The sequence below is a fragment of the Anguilla anguilla genome, chromosome 8 (assembly GCF_013347855.1).
Source record: "Anguilla anguilla isolate fAngAng1 chromosome 8, fAngAng1.pri, whole genome shotgun sequence".
NCBI classification, from domain to species: domain Eukaryota; kingdom Metazoa; phylum Chordata; class Actinopteri; order Anguilliformes; family Anguillidae; genus Anguilla; species Anguilla anguilla.
The window spans coordinates 29,636,320-29,659,705 of record NC_049208.1 but is presented as its reverse complement, the minus strand read 5'-3'; the positions used below and the strand labels follow the sequence as shown (position 1 = coordinate 29,659,705).

Here is a 23,386-nt window from a genome sequence, read left to right as displayed (position 1 = left end):
TCTCATTTTAAAATGTAATGAAACCTCTACAAATCAAAAGGTTTTTATGATGACCCATATGACACTATTCTGCAGATTCCATCTGCCCTGATGATCACAGGATTCACACCACTGCCCTCTACAGGTCACCTCCAGCACACGGGTCGCACAGGCCTCCTTTACTTCACACTGAACAATGGCAGCATCTACCAATTTATCCACATTGGGAAACTACATCAGGTGATGCCTTCATGTTTTTTTTTTTTCTTTTTTCTAAAGGCATGATAGTGTTTAATTATTACTGGCAAAAAATGTAAGAAAAAGACATAATGTCAACTTTGTCATTGACGTACAGCATGTACAACACAGGATTTTCACCTACCTAATTATGGCATTCCTCCTGCACTATGTCACTAGCAAGTGATTTTTCTACATGTCAACTTTGAATTTGATCATGTGACTAGCTGGTTATTTCCTTTCTTATTGGCCATCACCAGATGGGGGGGGAGGAGGGGGGAGGAGGGAGGGGGTTGTGGGCACAGAGAGAGGATTCTTACCTTAGCCATCTGGGCCTGCACTCCATTGGCCTTGAGTGACGACACTGCTTTTTGTGCAGCTGCTGGGCTGTCGAAATCCACAAAGCCATAACCTGCCAAAGACACGGACAAGAGAGGGAGCAAATGAGTGCTGGGGACTCAGGCAAGGGAAGGGCTCAACCTACAGACCGCAAGGCATTTAAAGCTTTTCCCACAAATGCTGCGGTCACACTGACACCATCATTTACACAAAACTTTTATTGCGTTCTGTTAGTATCAATTATTAAGCAGAAGGCATTTATAAATGTGTCACTGACTTCTCATCCCTGACAAAGTGCCCCTTGCTTTGAGGGAGAAACAAATCTCAACACTCTCCAAACAATTGTCAGATTGCCACACAGCGATTACAGCAACCTTACTGTGTAGAGACAACAATAGTATGATCATGATATATGCATATAGGCAATATAATGACAACATTCCTGCATACAATGTTTCCCTCCTCTTCTCAGCCTTCTGCCAATAGTTCTGCCATATAAATAAAGGTGTCAGACATCTTTGCAGATTTTTTCTCTCCATTTTCTTCCCAGCAACAGCCCCCCTCCCTGAAAGGTGAAAGCTGTATGACTTCTTTTTTTTCAGGAAATCCATCACTCCCTGAAAAGTTCAAAATTAAAACTCCAGCTGTGATTTATGAGTTATTGTTATCCCAGCGTTCCCAGGGATCTATTACTCCGAGGTCACATCGGTGTTAATTAAAATTTTGTCCTGGATTAAAAGCAGTCAATGGTGCCCTCTGATCCACTGATTTAGAAGTAAAATGTAATAAGAAAGGGATAATGTGGAAATGAGCCTTAGCGGGCGCGGCCGAAATCTCCATAGTGATTATGTTCAGTCGCTCTCGCAGGCTGTGGCGAAGGTAAGTGCGAGGAATCGTTAGAATTGACTAACTGGATATTCTCAGTCGAGAGGGACTGATCAGCAACGATGCCAATTATCGCTGAATGCTGATGTACAGTGCGTCCTCTCGTGTGGGAATGGTACCATATGCCCGTCGAACGTAAGAGACAGTTATAATAATACAACACTTCTGGAGTGCTGATTAATTACACAAGGGGCTGGCTGAAGTCGCATCTTAAGCTGTGCTTTACTATAGCAATTAAGGGAAAAGAACCCAATGACACGCTACAGCAGCAGCGACCACACCTGAGATGCTCAACCTCAACTGTCAGGCTTAGAACCTTAGAACCACAACTCCACACCGCTGCCCTTCCCTGTAGGAACAGAACACACCCTCTATTACTGAACTATTTTTTCATACGAGACACAGACACGTTACATCACATTCTGATATTTAGCAGATGCGGTTATCCAGAGTGACATTTTTACATACAGTCCATTTATACAGATGTTTTACTGAAGCAATTCAGGTTAAGTGGCATTCTCAGGGAAAAAATGGCAGAATCCACCGGAGAATGCAATCCAAGCCCAGTTTACAAACCGTTACAATACACTGCCACCCCATTAAACCAGAGGGGAGAGCTGGTGCGGACTGAAACGAAATGAAGGAGTTGCAAGGAGTGTGTATGTGTGTAAGAGTGTGTGTGTGTGTAAGAGTGTGTGTGTCTCCTGTCGTGACGCAGGCTTAGCTGAGGCAAAAGGCATTGAACAGCCTATTTCAAGAGCTTTAAAGGTACTGTCCGTGCCTATATTCACACAATGGACACATTCTGCAGTCTTACGAAACAATTTCCTCCCACACTTTGAGTTCTCTTCGGAAACCTGACTCCTTGTTCAAAATCAACCCCGGGCTAACTTTATTTTTAAATGGTCACGGACAAAAATATATATATATACATGCTATAAGGCCAGATTTCAAGATACTGTATTAACAAAAGTACACATTTATGTATTCTGTCAAATTGAAGTTTTGCTTCTATTTCTATTTCTATTTCAAAAAGCATCAGTTTTTTATTTTTATTTTTGTAGGAAATCAAATTATTTTCATTTGCTTCCTGTCTTCCTGGTTCCTTTAAAGAGGCTGTCATATTTAATGAGCCCTGCCGGTGGCTGGGAGGACAGCCTTCAGCAGAGTGGATATGTCTGAATGCCAGACCATAGTCCGTTTCAATCTGCACCTCTCATTCTCAGTTCCAACCCAACATGAGAGGAACACATGAAAAAGAAGTACAGTTACTGTATAGCAGACCCATGTAGACTGAGCAGGTTTCTCTCATGCCAGATTATACAATCTTTCATCTGGTGATCGAAATGAAGAAAAACTACAAATATGAGGCAAGCTGAGGGAATTTTTTTACATAAAAAGGTATATATAATGAATAAACATATCTAAAAATCATCTCCATTTAAAGCAGTAGTGTTTTTACAGTGCATCAGACCTGGCAGATGAGCACAGACAGTACACGGGCTCTCTCTGAGCACCAGCAGCCTGGAGCAGATCAGCACAGACAGTACACGGGCTCTCTCTGAGCACCAGCAGCCTGGAGCAGATCAGCACAGACAGTACACGGGCTCTCTCTGCACCAGCAGCCTGGAGCAGATCAGCACAGACAGTACACGGGCTCTCTCTGTGCACCAGCAGCCTGGAGCAGATCAGCACAGACAGTACATGGGCTCTCTCTGTGCACCAGCAGCCTGGAGCAGATCAGCACAGACAGTACACGGGCTCTCTCTGAGCACCAGCAGCCTGGAGCAGATCAGCACAGACAGTACACGGGCTCTCTCTGTGCACCAGCAGCCTGGAGCAGATCAGCACAGACAGTACACGGGCTCTCTCTGAGCACCAGCAGCCTGGAGCAGATCAGCACAGACAGTACACAGGCTCTCTCTGAGCACCAGCAGCCTGGAGCAGATCAGCACAGACAGTACACGCGCTCTCTCTGAGCACCAGCAGCCTGGAGCAGATCAGCACAGACAGTACACGCGCTCTCTCTGAGCACCAGCAGCCTGGAGCAGATCAGCACAGACAGTACACGGGCTCTCTCTGAGCACCAGCAGCCTGGAGCAGATCAGCACAGACAGTACACGGGCTCTCTCTGAGCACCAGCAGCCTGGAGCAGATCAGCACAGACAGTACACAGGCTCTCTCTGAGCACCAGCAGCCTGGAGCAGATCAGCACAGACAGTACACGGGCTCTCTCTGCACCAGCAGCCTGGAGCAGACCTGCCCTGGTCCACAGTGCACTGTAGACCCATCAGACCAACAGCAACAGTCATATCGGCTCGTTCACCCAGAATGAAAAAAAACTAGCAATATGGAGCACAATTTGTTCCGCCAGTGTGCTTTGAACTGTATTTTATTTCTGCCAGTTTCACTGACATATTGTGTAATCCATAATACTCTAAGCAGTGCATACAGTAGATTTTAAAGACATACTGTAAAATGACAGCAAGCCTGACTGAACCAACGTAAAAAATGAACGCTTATGAAAGATAAAAGGGAAAAATATGTGGCCTGCCTACAAGACAGCTTAACTTAACTGTGTGTATACTCACATATGTCACATATTGAGCAGCACCGCAAAATTACATATCTCTGTTTAATAGAGGAAGCAGACCTGCAGTAAGAGGCCATTTGTAATCTACCCTATCACACTTGCTAAACTTCCTCAAACTGGGCCGTTGCGATAAGGTTGTCGGGTTGTTAGGTAGGGTGAGGGTGCAGTATAGCCCAGGGTCTCACATATGCCTCCTCAGTATCTCCATTAAGCACAACATCCTGACAGGAGCTAAGAACTGATTACAGTTTACATATCAGTGCATCTCAGTTCTGTTTGTCCCAACTTATCTTTTCCACTGAGCATACTTTTTTCTGATTGCGTTTGTGTTTTTAAAAAAAACAAATTTATACATGGCGTCTCTAATGATTATATTTATCAGAGAGAAAGTGAGAGAGAAAAAAAAATCAAAAAAAGGAGCATTTTTGGCCCCAAAGAATTTCAAGCAGTTCTTGGCATAGAAACATCAGAGTTCAGTATTCCCACATTCCTCTGGTATGAGTGCCTAAAAAACTCAGAAAAACTTTGTTTGTTGGGAAGGGAACAACAGTTCTTTGCTTCTCAGTTAAGGGTAAGAGAGATCTGCAGAGAGATGCTTGAGACTTAAGCACTTTGTGAATCATTAAAATCAAAATATAAAGAATGAAATCCTATGTTCCTCAGTCCAGCCACTCAAACCAAGAGGAAATAAATTGCCAGGGCTGTGATCAATACAGATTTTCATTTCCCAGGCAACCTCTCCGAAGGGTGAGAATAACTGAGTGAATATACTGCAACACTCAAATGCAAAATTAATGTTTTATGCGCAATGACATTAGAGTGCTTCAGTGTTAGTCTATTTATTGTATACCCAGCTTCATGGACATATGTAATTAATTATATCGAAGGTACCATAGATGAAATCAAAAAAGCACAAAAGGCTTTTAATCTTACCATGTGACATGCAAAGACATGATTTTCCATGAATAAACACCATTATTGCACACACAAACCATGAAGTACGATGAATTTTCTTCGCAATCTACTGTATTTTTGCAATTACCAGAGAAAGTATCCTATGAGAAGCAAGTTTCAACCAATACATTGGGCATTCAACAGTTTACCTAACACAAAAAGCCTAATAAATTCAAAAAACACCTTACATAAAAGAACTGATGGATGCACTTCATTCAGGAAAAGAAATAAACTCCAGAGTGGAATTATTTCACACACAGTGACATTAACACTCTGGGTATAATATGATTATCAATGGGAGACAGGATAAATAAAATTTGCCAAGATGACGTTTAAAAATAAAATCATTCAATGCAGCTATCCCATGCAGGAGACACAGAGAGGCGGGGCTTCATCGGAAAAGTAGCCCCGCCTACAGCAACAGAGCATTGGTCATTGCAGATACATAGAATAAATAGCACGTAACATTCAACCTTTTGATGAACTGTCACTATATTTTTTGGAACTAGTATTGTTTTGTTAGTTAATAATGGCATGCCATTAGTGTATTATTCAAAGAATTGAGTGATCCTCTATTCCACTGTCTCTTCCCCCATCAGAAAATGTATGCACAAATAGAACATCAGATATGTATCAATAAGTGCACAGTGTTACTATCAGCTGGGAATGGTGGTAAACTGTGACTTTTGAAATGTAATCTTTATCCAAACACATATTCCACTTGTGCACGTTTATGGCTTTTGGGTCCTACAGGAAGCACAATCAGAATTCCCTGAATGTGTCAATTTTCATTATTTTTGCATTTCAGGTTTTCCTTTAAATTTTCACTTTTGACAATAATTTGGACCATGCACGTTGTACATTTGTGGGTATAGAAGGGAGTCTCTGGCCACATTCTGTCAGTCCTCTCAAGAGTGTCTGGATAAGCTTCCTCATGTTATACCCTACAAACTGTGCAATTGTTTCTAGAACTTATTTATTTATTTTTTGGTGCACCATACAGAATACCACAGCATCAGGGCAAGCATCTCCTTTTATCAAGCACCAAATATGAGCTTTATTTTAAACGAAAATTAAAAGGGTTGGAAAATTGTTCCTATCAGCCCAAATGATGCCAGGAGCTTAGATGTCCTTGTTGAAACACTAGGCTTTCTAAAAATATGCTAATTGGATCATCAGACTCTAAGGACTGTTGGTTGAGTGATGAACAAAATATGTTAATGTGCTATATGCAAATTAGAAAATTTTATGGTACATCAGTCACCAAATACCTACATTAACAAAAGATGTGTTCACCTATAAAATTCAGCGACTGCCTGCAAACCTTTGAGGCAATGCAAATTTTTGTTTATTTTCCGAATGAGATTAAATACCAGTTTGTGTGTAAAACAGTTATAATGACATGCAATGGTTCCTTAGCCTCGTTAGACGAGTTACTTATAACCAGAGAAAGGCATCAACTAGAAAACGTGTCAAAATGGCAGATTTCTCAGCCGATATGCAATTTGTATTTTATTTGCCTTTTAAAATGCATTTTGAAATGTACAGTTAAGCTAAACAGAATTATGCCAAGAAGCATAACCACTAAACCACTGAAATGAAATACAGGCTAATCTTTTCTCTGTTTATGCTAAAATCTCCTTACATATCACCAGATGGAATTCCTTTGAAGTGAATTAGGTGTCACAATTTCCATCTTCCCAAAACCATGTGTACATTTTTTTTTTTTTTTTTTTTGGGGAAAAAATATCTTTTTATTATACAATTCTCACAGAATGTTAAGATTTAGTAGCAATGGCAGTTTCATTTGAATTCTAGGTGTGAAAAAATTTGGACAACTCAATGAATGAGAATTAAAATCTTTTAAAAACAGCTGATCACAAAATGGTGTTGCATAGCTTGATGCTGATACATTTTGGACTATATTTAGTACAAAATGATGTGCCTTCAACATGATATGCCTTCAAAACAAGGTAATTATAGATGGGTATATTTATTAAATAAGGCATTTAATGCTTGCTGAAATTTACTTTTAATTTGGAAAGAATGACCAGGTCCATGCAGGCCTACTTTTCTTTGTGTTTGTTGTCTGCCTCTGTGTATTTGTGTGTATGTAGAACACTCAGCCGACAGTAGATCGAAAAGGATGGCCATCCTGTCTCTGTTTACAGCCAAATTGAATTTAATGCAACATAATGCTGCCCATAAGGAAGGAATGAAGACATCAGATAGCCATGGAAATTAAACAATGTGATTGTGGGAGCACAATAAGAGCAGCAAGAGGACAGAGAACATGGCACAATGGGTGTGGGGGGGGGGGGGGGGGGGGGGTGAGCGGTAGCACAGCCAACCTCACACTGCCTTATGGGCCTTCTTATCTGGGACCTGATCCCCACCACTGAAAATCAATGAGACAAGCCATACGCAAAGGGTCCAAGTACAACCATTGCTATAGAATGTAAAATAAAAGCATAATCACACATAATCACACAGTAAGTGCATTTTATGCAGACAATAACATTTAATAAATGGAAAAAATGTTCTGCAACTAGAGGAGTAAAAACTTTAGTATGCATACCAGTGTTGGCATTCTTGATTATGCTCTAATGTTATTTAATCTCAGTACAAGTAAGGTAATATTATTTTATAAAACAAACAGTTCCAGTCCAGCTTGCATTTAACCAATAACCATTTCACCTGTAAAAAATACTTATGATATCAGTAACATTGATTTTCCTGAATCATATTTCATTTAAGCCTTATCAAGCAATTAGTTGAAAATGCATCTGTGGGATTTGTAAATAAAGCAGTGAGGTTGACGAGAAGCTCATCACTCCTCCACCGGCCTCCTGTCTCCACCCCAAGAAGCCAGGCTTCCAGGCCAGCGCCCCACGGAGAAGCCAGTAAGGAGGAGATTCCTCGCCAAAAACTCCGCAGAAGACTTGCTAAGCAGCCAGCGCACCTCAAATGTACACTAATCACATCTTCGATAGCACATAATTACAGAAAATGGCAAATGTCGGTCTGGAGGCTGGAAAGATTATGTCTCTCTGTGGTCACAAATCCAAGAGTTCAGTACACAGTTACTGGCAACCACTTCAAAAATAGAAAACACTGAAATGGCATCTTGACAGCGAAGTAGTGCTGGAACACATGAAACAGACCAGGATCTCAGCAGTAAAAAAGACTCCAGTTCTCAAAGAAAATGGCTTTCTAGTGGCTGTACCTTTAATGTCAAACACCGATACCTAATTAACACAGACTGACTAGCCCCAAGAAACTAAAGTAAAATTATTCTCTATTTAAAAACACATAGCGCTATGCCAACTGGTACAGTGTCAAGAAGCAAGAACACACTGGTGACCTCAGCAATCGGAAATAATCTGGTAGACCACAGAAAACCACTGTAGTGGATGATCGAAAAATACTTTCAATTGCGGAGAAAAACTTTTCAGCTGTCAAACAGATCAAGAACACTCTCCAAGATGATAGCATAGATGTGTTAAACACTGAAATAACGACTACACCAGGATAGCCTCAAAGAGTTCTCTGAAACATCCAAACCACTGCTAAGCCTCAAGAACTGAATGGCCAGGTTAAAGTGACTAAAAATGTACTAAAAATGTACATTTAAAAAAACAAGACTTCTGGAACAGATGAGATAAGTATTGAACTGAACAAAAGTGATGGAAAGACTGTGGAGAAAGACAGGAAGTGCATGCCTTTGAAACATGGTGAAGGTTGTGTTATGGCTTGGGCGTGTATGGCTGCCACTGGAACTGGCTTACTTGTCTTTACTGATGATGTGACTGCTGACAGCAGCAGCAGGATGAATTCTGAAGTGAACAGAAACATCTTATCTGCTCAGATCCAATCAAATTCCTCAAAACTCACTGCATGGTGCTTCACCTTTTAGCAGAATAACGACCCCAAACATGACAATGACAAGTCAATCACACCGAATTAAATCCACATCCAAATGAACATTGCTTTAACTTGCTGAAGACGAGACAAATAATCTTAATCATACATTCCTTGAAAGTATATAGGCCTCCCTACCATTCAGGAGACATAATGGCTACGAGTGAAGAGAAAGAGGAGTGATGGTCTGTACTTGAACAAAAAAGAGAAATCAGCATCTTCAGGCTTCTGTCTACTCAGAGGATAAACTATCAAAGTAAACTGGATCCCCGTGCGGGGTCAAATGGAAGAATGAGAGTTATCTTAACGTCTTTGTGATTTAAAAAAACACACCCAACGGCATGGCCATTATGTCAATTAATACTATATACAATATTATTAAGTTTCTATAAACACATGAGTAACTTATGTGCAAATTGTTTTTTACAATAATCTTAAATATATATATGTAGTGCGTACCTATTCTTTCATAGATACATTTTTCACACCTATTTAATAGGCGTCACCTCCTTCGGTGGACCGGGGTCTGTTCATGATCCATAAATCTGTTCTTAAACATTTTTTTAAAAGGGTTTTGCTGCACATCTGGACTTCCTGAATGTAAAGAAACTCAGCTAAACCACAAAAAGTCTAAACCACAAAATTCTGAAGCATCCGATCTGAAGTTTTGACCTTTAACCGCTCAGCTAAAGGGCCCATTCATGCTGTTCGGTCAAAGGGGAAAACAGAGGGAGTCTTAGCTTTATTTAATAATGAGGTGGCATTGTGGGAGGAAATTCCTTACCCTGTACACTGAGTCGCCACTGGTAATGCACAGTTTGTCAGAGACATGCTATTTACAAACCAGCAGCAAGCGTGTGTAAAGTGCAAAGGAATAAAGATCAAATACCGGGCCAGTGCATGCACTGTCCATGTGTGTTTGCATATTGCTGATATCCCATTTGAAAATATTGTCTTCACTGGAGACCTCTGACCACATGGCTTATATCAGTGAAGATGGGAATTCAGAATAGAATTCAGCACACAGACACACATGCACGCATACACACACACACTCAGATACACAGCCATATCCATATACATATAGTGTGGCGAACTGAAACAACACTATTTAAAATATACATGCACAAAAGAGCCAATCAGACATCACCCACCACTCCCCCCACGCTATACGCCAATCTCCCTGGGAACAAGGATTGATCGACTAAATTAGTCAGAGCAAAGCAGACACCTCATTTGGACTGGCATAGCCTTAAAACTTCTGCGCTGAGCTGCACTATTGTCCTGAGAGGTAATAAACTTGTTTCTTTAATAAAATGGGTGGGGTGATGTAAACACCCGGCATGCTATGGGATCGGCTGTTTTGTGTGTTCCTCTCGTTTTACTACAGGTGCGCCAATAAAAATGTCTTTGTGCCACGGTGTCTCTGCGGGCACGGTGCCAGACGGAGAGCCCGAGTGACGTAAAGCTCTCGCCGCAAAGAGGACTCGAATCGCTTTCAAACAATAAATTTGTTCACCGAATTCAGCCGCGCTCCCCAGCGCCCATCCGACAACAACAAGACCGGAGACCCCCCATTTCAATATTGCCCATTGTTCACTAACCGCATTGTGGAGAGGCCGCAGAGGCACAAAACTGCCAGGTTGCGGGCCTAAATCTCAAAATTGGACAATGCATTCAGGTGTGTGCTCTTCAGTAAGGCACATACTCAGCCATCTGGAAAGACTGCAGCAGTATATTGAGTTAGATGTTAGATGTACAGTAGTACATTTAGGCACTGACATGATCTGTGCTGCCTATTTTCTGCAAATCACACTGAAACAGAAGGGTAAGGCTTCTTTACGGGCACCATCTATCTTGCTCTTCTGTTTTTATCAGATCCATCGATCCCAGCCTTGCCCAATAACAATGTCTGCCAACACATGGAAAGAGGTGGCTCAAACACGTGGAAAGAGGACTTCAGTGAACTCTGCTAGAAATTAAGGGCAATCTATTCATTATACTGTACTCATGGCATACACAAACTTTAATATTTTTAGTTGTTAGCTTAACAGGTAATCAATCAATATGCATTCATGAAGAAATTAGCTAAATGGTTTTTGTGGTCTCCTGGGATCCAATCACTCTTTATTACCAGTATTACCTTTCTATGAGTTTTTCTTTTTAGTTGTGCCAGGAAGTTTCATTTATTTGCAACCCAACATATTTATAAAAACACATTTTATTTAAGCTTGATGTTGCAATAAAAGTGTCGTTGTCCATCACTGATGCGCTAATGTGACTGCTTTAAGGTTCACAAATAAAGTGTATTCATTTTTAAAGTTCCCAAAGTTTCTGAAAAGACTGGGAATGCAATTCAGCCAATTTAAAGCTTTATTATTTGTGGGAACACATCTTTATGAATAATTAGGTATTTACAGAATACAATATCCAGACAAGGACAACTAATTATGAGAGTAGACACACAAAAATAATAAACAGCTAATGATTTGTGTTGGGAGAAAGTCAGGGTCTCTAAATTTCATATTCAATTTAAACCACATTTCTGTGGCTTCAACTGAGCTATTTTATGATGGCAGCATGCAAATTGCTTGTGTAATTGTAAAGTGTATTGTAACTGTCATACAAGCGTCCTGAGACCAAACATATGCAAATAAACAATTCATAACAGTAACCCAGGTTAATTGTGTTGGTTGGGTAGGAACATTGTTATGCAGAACATTGCAAACAGAAGTAACCTTGTCTCCCGACTGGTGTGTAATTACACTTACCAATCAGCAAGCAGGAGCTAAATTGTCCTGTTAACTTAATAGCATAACTCCGAAATGTTTGAGTTCATCACGTGAAGGACACTTGTGGCATAAACATGAAGGATGTTACTACTTCATAGCTCGTTACAGAAATTTGACTGAAACTTGAATAATTTTTCTGTGCAGACCCCCAGAATGCCTTGCTATATACAATGACTGTTTTTACCATTAATTACGTACTGTTTGAATGTATATATATATATATATATATATATATATATATATATATATATATATATATATATATATATACACACATGCATACATACATATATATAGATACATATATATATATATATAAATATATACATATTTTGATTGTTCTCATCTTTTACTACTTATGCGTGTTTTCACTGGAATGCACATTTCATATGGTTGTTTCAAAGGCACTTCACACACAAATTTAATTAAATTTCACACTCCAGTTACTACACTGCATTTTCCACACTCACGCGTCCAAACACTTATTTTTATATTTAGGTATAGTGTTAGAGAAACAATCTGCACCACTGCCCAGTGATGTAGATATTAATATCCACAGCTTTCTGAAAGAAAAATACAACACACTAGCAAAGCGAGCACTACATCATAGGTATCCATTCCTTTAGGCCTATTTTTAAGAGAACAATTAAATGTACCATATGTCCAATATAGAGCTTTACATTCATCTCACAAATGATGAACAATACTGGAGTAATAGTCAAATTGATTACAAAAAAAATACATTCTAAGTGAAATTGATCTGCCCTAATGCTAACATCAGCCTGCTCTCCATCAAGGTGTATGAGCACAGATCTGTTACAACTGCTACAGCCCTGTGTATGCCTACTGTACTGCACACAACATGTGCTCACCACTGGGCTGAAAAACACTGACCCTAAGCTGAGCATCAAGCACCCACTGGACCAACGGCAGGTTTAAACTCCAGCTAAGCACACGGAAACTGACCCACTGCATTTTAGTGAAACGTCACAAAAAACCAATGGTAACCCACTTTTGTGGATCAAGCTCAAATGTCTCAAAATGATGGAACTTCTTTCAGGATATGTTTAATTTACATTATATTGACATATTTTTGCAAATATATTTAGGTGGTGTCCACAACATAGTAATGGCGTAACGTAGCTACACCAAAATCAGTGTTTGGCGAGCCCATGGCGACTGTAGTCCACTTGAGAAATTGTATTGAGGTTCAAAACTTGCTGTTTAATATTGGAGAGCTGACCAACGCAAACATACACTGAGCACTACTGCACTCAGTGCAATAGTAAATAGTCAATAGCCAATTTTCACGATAAATAATCAGTGAAATGCTATTGGGAAAAAGGACAGCTAATAGAAGGCTGTGTGAAATATATCAAAGGAAATTCAGATCAGCTTCCTCAGTGAGTCACAAGCGAGAGCTTCCCCAGATAATCAATCCCTATCTGAGATATGCATCTGCCTGAAATAATTGGGGAACAAACCATAAGTCATAACAACACAGGGCAAGCCTCCTCAGGTCAGACAGGGACATTTCCCTGTCTTGGCAGCCATTGCAGGTATTTTAGGTAAATAATGACTGGTCATATACCACTCCCTTCCTGAATACCCCTGGGCAATTAATCAATAGACCCCTCCAGGCTTGATGTGTTCTTAAAATAGATTTTTTTTTAAAATAAGAAAAGAACATCTGGGCTGAACTGTCTTAGAAATACTTTTCCTCCCGGCACTGACCCTGAGGTTTCAACAAACAGCGGTCATACCACGGCTCAAGAAGTGGTCAATGGGAAGTATGAGGGAACAAAAGGTCTAAGTTTAGGAATGCAGAGAGGAGACCGAGCACTATTTGATACATGTCCCAGTCAAACACCCGGTTGGCAAAAGGCCAACTTGGATAGCTTGAGCTACTTGGCTAGCAGGAAAATAAAAGAGAAGCACAGTGCTGTGGGAAGCACAGAATGGAGAGGGCAAAAAGTGTTGAGTATGCATACTGGACGTTATTCAATTATCCAGTAATGCTAATTTGAATTATTTTAGAAACAGGAGCAAACATCACCGAAAAGTCTTTCCTTTTGATTCTTAAAGTGTGTGGAGAACCAGCCTTCTTTTAGGAAGTATTTGAGAACATGTGACCTGGGAACGGGTAGAGAAGCAGCTGGGCTCTCTCCACTTGACGTTCTCATCTGCTCACAATTCCCTTTCAAAGGGCACACGTGCCACAGAGAACATCCTAATTGCGCTCGTACAACACAGACAAATGTTTATATCCTCCGTCTCTAATGAGAAGCCAATAATTGAAGCAAATGGTGCTCTCTCTCCTGCCGTCTGATACATGCATGGGACAAAAAGGAGGAGGAAAAAAACGTTGTTTTGAGAACGTTGCACAATGTGAGGCCATTAATCAACGGGGCTTTATGTAATGTGTGTTTGCACACGAGGCTGTTTTCTGTCATGGCAAATGGCAGTAAATCACTGCTTCATATTGGATGCTGCGATGTACAGATGTTTGATATTACAATAAAATAACTTCAAGTGTAAATACGTAAAGATCGTATGTACGCGTACGTGTGTGTGTACACACAACATTTTATTTTATTTTTACATAAGACATATATATATATACACACACACGTGCATCATTTAGTACTTTATTTTGACTGCTGCAATCCACATATCTTCGACATTATTGTAAGTTAACTACAGATCTAAGCACTGTTAAACCTGATGTGTGTGTGCGTGTGTGCGCACACACGCAGACACACACACACACACACACCTGCATGTGCGGGTATGTATGCCGGTGTGTGTGCATGCATGTGTGTGTGAGGGAGAGCACGCACGCTTGCAATGTGTATGAATGTCTCACAAATATTTGTACATCATCCCCTTACCCAACAGCTACCTTTGTCCAGGACAAATGGCCTATGTTTTACATTTTGCTGTGCATTTTCTGAAACAATTCAGGCAAAGCATCTCATACAAGAATACAACAAAAGCACATGACCTGAGATTTGAACTGCAACTCTGGCAGCATGCCCAGTGTCTTTACTGTTACATGGTGTTGCCATCAATGCATTAGATTTCAGAATCCACAGCAGGGGCCATCTATAAATTCTGAGCACAGTTAGAATGAGAAGACTAAAATCCTGGAAGAAACTCAAACCACTGAAAAAAAGACCATCAGCATTTAAACACACAGAAGGAGGGCTTTGTGAAAAAAAAAAGAATAAATAAATAAAAAATCTGAGGGCTCAGCCTTCACAGTAAATCCAGCAAACTTGTGAAGCAGGATGATGGAAATTCCCACAATGCTCTGCTTCTGTTTATCAGCCAGGTTTGTACATTTGTGTCAAAGCTCATCATGTGTGCAGGAGAAAAACAAACAGCTTCATCCTAAGCTTTGTATCATCAAGGTGTATTTGTCAGTAAAGTTATCAGTTTCCACTGATCCTGGGAAATACGCGGCATGTTAAAGTGTGAGTGATTAATTACTGAACTGAAATGACTGGTGCATTAATAAGGGCTATTGTTACACCTCCCTCATAATAAATTCTGGTGTAAAACAAAGCTTTAGGGACATAACAGTGTCTGCGTTATGTTGAATATCTTTGCACTGCGCACACTGAATAGACAGAATGTCCTCACACCGGAATAGACTTTGGTGTGGTAACATTGTGCGGCCTGACTAGGTCAAGCTTCCGGAGTGTGCTAGTGCTTTAATCCTCAGCTTTGACCAATTTCCACTTTCTTAAAGATCGGCTGGCTTTTCGGAAGAAGGGCAGAGAAAGGAACCTTTCTGAATGCGTATTGGTCAGCGGAATGACTCAAAGACGGTTAGCCCTCTATGATATGATCTTTTGATGTTCTCATCTAATCTCCCCATCTCCCACAATCCCTGGCAGAGGGCTGATCGGGGGTAGCGAGTCTCGGCTGGGGAGCTATCTCCCATCAGAGGAAATGGATGTCCTTTAAACACTGTAGTCATTTCCGCTGCCTGCAGGGTCGCTGAGGAAAAATGCCCCCTCGGTCAACAATGCCTCATTTCAAATGCCTGTGGTATTGCCTTTAAAAACACTTGAGGGTTTCGCTTTGCTTGGGTAATGTGTGGTTTGCTTTGCCTGTCCACTTGTCCTGTAAAACATATCCTTTTCTGTCTTGCAGTGAGTGACACACACACACACACACACACACAGACATGTAATGTAATGTAACATACACACACACACACACACACACACACACAATATATATGATTAGCAACTGTTGTTATCCCTGGGCAGTACAATTCTCATCATAAAGTCTACTGGATGTCCAAAAATTAGCCAAAAGGAACAGCACAGCATACATTTATGTGGGTTGACTTTTTTGGCCAGTTTTACCAACTACATACATTTATTTATTATTGGTTTTGAAAAATAAGTACTTCATATTGAATCAAAACACACATATGCTATGCACTGAATAAATTTTAATTGGCTAAACCTGAAATTTTTACTTCATTGTTACAGCAATATTTTCAGGTTTCTTCAACTGGAATTTCTTAGGTTCATTTAAATTAGCCTAAACATTTTAAATTTAGAAAACCTAAAAAATATAGGTGTAACTAATTGAAGTAAAAATTGAAGTGATTTATCCAACAAAGCATTTTTGCAGTGTAGAGGGGTGTACGATGCGGGACAATGTGAGGGCTTTTGCCATGTGGGTTGCGTTTGTGTTACATTTTCATTCCAAACACTCAGCAGGAACACACAGCAAGCAAGCATGGAAAAGCGGAGTCATACCGCATTATGGAGCCTTTTGGCATGAAACTGTGTGCAGTGCGCTATAATGATACTGAAGAGCCAGGAGCCAAGGTTCAAAATTTGAATAGCTGTTAAAACAACAGGGTCATAGAATAAGTTGCTTTAAGCCCAAGGCCTTTTCAGAATTTTACAATGAAAGAAACTGTGACATTAGGTTTGGCTTCCACCCAGTTTTGTACTGAAGAGAATGGGAAATATGAGTTTCACCTATACAGAAAAGATAAAACATACAGATACATAAAAATAACATGAAATAAAAATGAAGCAATGCATCGGCCTTGGTCAGCGTAAAACGAAAGTGTCTGTGTTCGAAAACAGTGAGCAGTTAAATGATTTGTAATCGTGACAATCAGGGAACGTTTGGGGCCACACTTCAGCGCTAATAGAAGCCACTCTAACAGGACAACTTTTTCTCTCCCCGGGTGCTGTCTGTCAAGGACATGGTTCTGGTGAAATGCGGTTTCATACAAGCCCACACGACCATTAGAAAGTGTAACGACAAGAAAAGCCCAGCTTGGATTGCTGTTTGTCTAAAATCAGGAATGAAACTGTTATTCTATTTCCAGGGCTGTACTCTCCTCTCCTCTCCTCTCCTCTCCCTTCCTGCATCCAATGAACAGCTCTGCGAGGCCATGGAGGCCAAACTGTCATTTACGCAGGGAGAAATACGGCCGTGTAGGCATTGCATTGGCATCTTTACGACACAACATTCCAGAAGGATGAGGAATGAGAACAGAGCGCGGAGAAGGCAGCCCTCCACACCACAGCCCGGCCCAGACGCAGAACAGCAGCCATCGTGACCATAACTCACCGTGAGCAGGCCTGGCAACCGGCACGCTGAACGGGCCTGTGTCCCTTTTTCCCTCTCTTTCACCCAACACGAAAAAAATGAAAAGGTGGTACACTTTTATTTCTTTTTCTCTATGCTGGGGTTGCCGTGGGCGACAGAAAGACCCGCCCTTCCATGCGGTAGGGAATGTGGCAAAGCACACATTCAGATGTAGCTAGGAAAAAAAGGAGCGGGCACGCTCACAGCAGGAGAGGCCAGAGACGAGTCTGCCTTCCTATAGACTGAAGCTGGAAATGATTGTTTTTCAAGTGTGACCCACTGGGCAAGGAAGGCTCAGGAAAATCGATTTGGGTAAAGATGGCCGTTAGGACAGTGTCAGCTCACGGGGCCGTACCGGCAGGAACAAAGGATCCGAAAAGCAATTAATGCTGCTGACAGAGCTTTCACACAAAAGAAGCTGCGCCGCGCAGCTCTTCCACAAGATCAGTACCAAACCAACGGTCTCGAAAGCTTGGACCTAGATTATCTCTAAGAGCAACTTCCCTCAAAATTCACCAGGTAAAACGTTTTTTTGTGCTAATGACAATTTGCGTACCTGCTGTTAACACAGTCATCCTGTTACCATTTTTTCCCCTTTTGCTTCCAGTTTTAGAATGTCCAACTTCACTTCATCAGCCATGCTCATTGCCATAAGCTCCACAATACAAGCACATGTTCTCCTCTGAAGCGTGTGATGACAAGCCTCTGTTTATTTAACACAGGAAGAAGACATGACATGGGCACCTTTAACAAGCAGACTGATCAGCCAGAGTCACCGGTGAGCGATGAGACATGGTCTTCCCAGTTCACTGAACCCCTCCCTCTCATAGGCTGAGGCCTATTGTGCACCTATCAAACTGCTGGCCACAGTTGGAACTATCACAGTCCAGTTTTGACAACAGGTCACAAAGCCCAAACATACATTGGATCGCTCCCATTACAGGATAAGCCACCCGGCAGCCTGACACCATTTTCTTTTTTTCCCCCCATAGACGGGGGTGAGGAAGTTCAGGAAGCGCTGGAGCTCGAGAGTTCAACAGTCTACAGTCCAACGCCCTGCAAGTGCGTCAGACGCCGGCTTGTTTATCGCCATCCTTCCGTCTGTGATACAGTAGCTGCTAAATCACTGATTTTAACTCCAAAGCTTCCTTCACTCCGGTCTATTTATACCGTTTGCTTGGCTTTGCCCCTTGTAACAGGATTTACTGTTGGAGCCTGTGAAGAGGGCATGTCTTTGAAGCGCCTCTGGCTAAGAAACAGTAAGATGTAGTAAATTCACCTCAACTTACCTTTACACTGGTTGGTGTTTTTGTCCAGAATTGCCTTTGTTGACACTATTTTTCCATATCTGCAAAAAGGCAAAAAGGAAAAACATATATTAGTCATTTTAGTAGGTTTATTTGTTACCATGGCTGTGTTGACATCCTTCACACAGACAGATATGATATCCTTTACTCCAGACAACAAACCCCCAGCAGTGTCCCAGCTCCCTCCCATGTGTTTGATATCATTCTGCGGGGTGCTATCAACAACAGTCCCTCCTGCTCTGGGGAAGCTTTGGAGAAGTGCTGAAAGCTGCAGAGGGAAGCCCCATCAGGTGGTATCTAGTATAAAGGAAGATACCATAAAACGTAGTACACTGTAGAGCTCATGGGGTGGAGTGGTGGTGTGGACAGTGCTGGCTGTACGCTTTTGCCCATTTCTACCTATAGTTACAGGGCATGCTGGGGATTGGGGTTCCAAGGTTTGGATGAGGGTACATGTGAGCCCAATCTTTAAATCGTGCAGTAGGTACCTACTAACCAGTAGGCTTGGTGGGTTAGGGTTAGGGTTAGGGTTAGTCACCAAGCCTACTGGTTAGTTGGTACCTACTGCACGATTTAAAGATCAATACGTCATACATTGGACTTGCATTAATTGACTGTTTTTGGGTGTCAAAGGGTGTATCGAAGAATAGAACCTGTTTTCACTTCATCATGAATCTATCGAAAGATTTTCTGGAAATCTATGTTTTCGAAATGTTCTCATATGCCTGTACAATTTCCCCTATCTATCTATCTATCTTATCCTTTAGTCTTTATCTGTGTCATATTCTCAAATAATGTAAATAAATATGTTTTGATAGATTTGATAGATTCCATATGTGTCAGTAGAGGGTTTGGATGGGTAGGGAGGTGGTGTTGAGGAGTAGAGTATCTCGTCTTCAACTTTGTTCAGTTGGCACACCTCATCTGCACCCCACACTCTGTGTAAGACACATTTCTGGTACATTTATTATGTATCCATTTAGTTATGCATCTAAAGATAGAATATTTGTTATGTATTTAATCAGCAAGGAACCCAATCACCTTAGTACATATCCGGGGGGAAGCTGGATGTGTGAAAATGTGAAGCGGTGTTAACCTGGATATGGCTGTATGCTACTGTAAATACACTTTAAATTACTGATGGACCTTGATTTTGTGGCATATTGGAATGAGTCACATGTGTTTGCTCCCAGCCCTTTCATCTGAAAACAGTGATGAGTGGAATATGGGGGGGGGGGTGTTAAAGTGATTCAGGTAATAGAAAAACTATAAGCGCAAGAAAAGGAGCGATTTTACTCGGACAGGTTTAAGGAAAATGGACAGACGAGTACTTACATAAATAAAACCATGTATAAAAGTACCTCCCTACTGGTTAAAGAGTATGATGCTGGAACAGGAGTCTCTCAGCTTGTGGGCTGCGTTCCATATATGGATATATCAATAAACATAACATTTTTGAAAGCTTTGAATAGAATTTGAATTAATTTGCATATAAATATGGCCCGTGCACAGTATGGAAATTATGGGTTATAGTCAAGAACAGTACACCCAGAGGAGAGGCAAATTGGCTAGATATAAAGGACAACAATTCCTCCCAGGAGATCCATGATTTTTAAACTGGCTGCACGTTTTGCTTGAAAATGCATTACGTATTCGTAAAAGTTCAATTTCTTCTGATGCAGCCTGCTTGCAATCACTTTTAAGAATAATATAGGCAGTCAGGCACAAATGTATGTAATGGAATTAATGAACAGCTTATTTACACAGGGCTGCTTTTCATCAGCCAGGTGTGGCCGTGCTATTCTTCAGTTTTCCAGTGAAAAGTCTACCTTCTGTGTGGGAAGAGTAAGCAACACGCAGGCTGGGCTGAAAATGATTAACACTTCAAGTGTAACAGCGGGGGTCTTCAGATTTTGCCTACGATAGTGAATGAAAAAGCAATTTTGGTACTGTTATCCATCTTGTGTATGCATAGCATCTTTATTTATTGCCATTACCCTCAGCTGGGAAAAAAATCTTAATACATGACGATTCATATTTTACAATGTCATTTTACATGCCATTGCATTTATGCAGCTGGGGGTTTTACAGAAGGAGTACAATGTTAATGGCACCGATGGTAATTTTTTTTACCAGTTAAAAGCCCTGAGCACTACTTTATTAAAATGTCACCATATGCACTGGGAAACAGGTGCATCACAGTTGTGATTAGAACATGTGGTGTGCAGAATCAGCTTAATGATCGCTGAACCTGTGATATGAACCAACGCGAGCGCGCTTGCGTGCGTCTGAGCGCGCGCACACGCACGCGCGTCCTCGCCCTTCTGTCTCTGCGCAGGCTGAGCAGCCGTGCTCCTGCAGGTGAGCGCGGTGACCTCCCTGTCCTCGCTCGCACGCTCGCTCAGCCGAACTGAGCCAGAGGTGACCGGCTTTGCCCCGCTCTGATTCCAGACTCCGGCGGGAGGGCGGTGTTGATTAAGCACGCTCCTCCTCGCTGAGCAGGTAAAGGCACGCTCGGGAAGCCAGCCGGAGACGGGCTCGGAGACGCTCGCCAGGTGCGGTTCTCATTAAAAGTTTCGCTCCGGCCCGCTGGGACGTTAGGAAACCGGGGTTCTGAGGAGGCCGGCTCATCGCGGCGTTTCTCACTGAACGCTTTGAGATGCGTCGTCAGTGCATCGTGTTTGCATTCCAAACATAACTTCAGAGGCCGAGAAGGGGGAAAAAATGGATAAGATGTTGGTATATGCTGTTCTAGAGGTTAAAAAAAATAATAGGTAGAGATAGTTTCAATAAATTAAAACAGTGCAATATGCTGATGGCTATTTGGGGATATGGATGACTCTGTGATCTGCCATCCTGTCAGGATTTCAGATTGGATGCGGTGCAATGCCGTGTTAACAGATGTAGTCTCTATTGATTTGTCCTTGGATCCTTCTGCGGCATCCATTCAGCATCCTCCCTGTAGCTGGTGGTCCTGTCTCTCTGAACAGCCAGCAGCGGCTCCTCCCACCCCGCCTCTCCTCTGCTCTCCTCTCCCAGTGGTGGAACAGGCTTCCCCAGCGGGTCAGGAAAGCACTTTCATCAGCTCTTCCACATCTGAAAACCCACCTTCTCAGACTACACTTATATAAAAAATCTCTAACTTTAACTGTAACGTTGCCTAATGGTAGCCCTAGTGGTGCTTGCTTTCCATGGTAGATGGACATTTTTAGGTTTGCTAGAAGTGTCTGCCAAATGACTAAGTTGTATTACAAGTGCAGTCATTTGAAAGCAGACGCTAACGGCGTACGCTAATGGTGGATCTTGGATTCTTGCTTTGGGACGATCCAGGCGTATTTTATTTCCCCCAGTGCGCAGGGCCAGCAGAGCACACAGCACGGACGTCTCTCACAAGTGCCAGCACGTTTCTCCGGAGACTTCCACAGATGGAATGGCGGGACCACCCAGGGGGGGAGGCCCTGCTGGCCGCGGACCCTCAGGACACGGGCCCCGCGTGTGTGACGTGTGGCTTTGATCCCGGCCCTTTGTGTCACTGGATCCGCCAGGCTGTCACTTTCCACTCCGGGTGGGGGGGGGGAACCCCCCCAGTAAGTATGCCCCCCCTCCTCCCCAGTAAGTATGCCCCGGGATCGGCTGACAGTCCCGCAGGCTCGGCTCAAGAGCAGAAGCCTTTGAACCCAATAGCGAAAGGGAGCCAGATGCGTGCCCCTGCGGAGGGCGCGACTCCTCACCCGTGACACGCCCGCGTCTGCCCGGTGGCTTTCGCCACGGGTTCAACGGGTTGGCCGCTCCGTCAACCCCCGCCACGGCCGCTCCATCAACAAAAAAAAAGTGGGTCCGCCCACTGCCTACACGGGCCTGAGTGAGTGTCAGCAGCACGCACTGGGCCTCGGAGTGAACCCTCAACGGCACCGGAGCACGCTGCAGTGTTTCATCACAACAGAGTCCAGGGGAAGCAGAGACAGAACTGCACCGGACAGCGCTGAGCCTGGCGGAGCCCAGAGGGATCATTACTGAATTAAGAAATCAGCCTTATGCATACAGTGCACTGATAGCTTCAGCAGCCTGACTTGCGTTTGAAAATACCTCTTTACCGGTCATTACAGGGGGAAGGCTCGCAACTTTTTACAGTCAAGGAAACTGAATTTTATGGAACTCATATAGATTTCTTTATTTTAGTTACATTTATTTAAAGATATATCTACTGAACTGTGTAGTTAATAAAGCTTGTGTTCTGTCACTTTACAAAAGTTTGCTGGCACGTAAAAATGTTAATGTGTGTAAAATGTAAAATTATATAACTAAACTCTCTGTTTCATATAGTGTCATCAGTTGTTTTCTGGAAAAAAAAAACATGCAATTCATTTTTGTCTCTTAAAATAGACAAGGGTGGGAACACAGAACTCCCCTGAATTGTTATTTATGCTCTCTTTTTATTTGTCTTCAAGCGTATAGCAATACAACTGTTCTATTATAACTGAATGTGGTTATGTACATAGAACATGCATTCTGGGGTTTCTGGGAAAAAGCTATCAGCCTCATTAGGAGCATTACTTGGAATCCTTGGAAAGCAGCCATTTCTGTGTGACCACACATTGTTTCGTCAGATGTGGTACAAAGAGAGCGCTTGTGTTTAGACTGAACACAAACCGATGCAATGCATTCCACAGGCAGTAACAACGGGGGCACTCAAGGACAAAGTGCATCAAACAGGAAATGAAATCCAAGTAAAATATGTCTCCCAGCAC

The 23,386-nt window shown here is 42.1% G+C and overlaps 1 protein-coding gene across 2 annotated transcripts in view; it reads right to left on the bottom strand.

The window, feature by feature from the left end:
• LOC118233780 (RNA-binding motif, single-stranded-interacting protein 3-like) overlaps positions 1-23,386 on the bottom strand; it is a 161,834-nt gene that overhangs the window by 99,806 nt on the left and 38,642 nt on the right. For both annotated transcript variants that reach the window (XM_035429718.1, XM_035429717.1), the window contains exons 3-4: positions 18,621-18,679; positions 537-628 (exon numbers count right to left, since the gene is read on the bottom strand). In XM_035429718.1, coding sequence (XP_035285609.1) covers positions 537-628; positions 18,621-18,679 — 151 coding nt within the window. The remainder of the gene's footprint in view (positions 1-536; positions 629-18,620; positions 18,680-23,386) is intronic.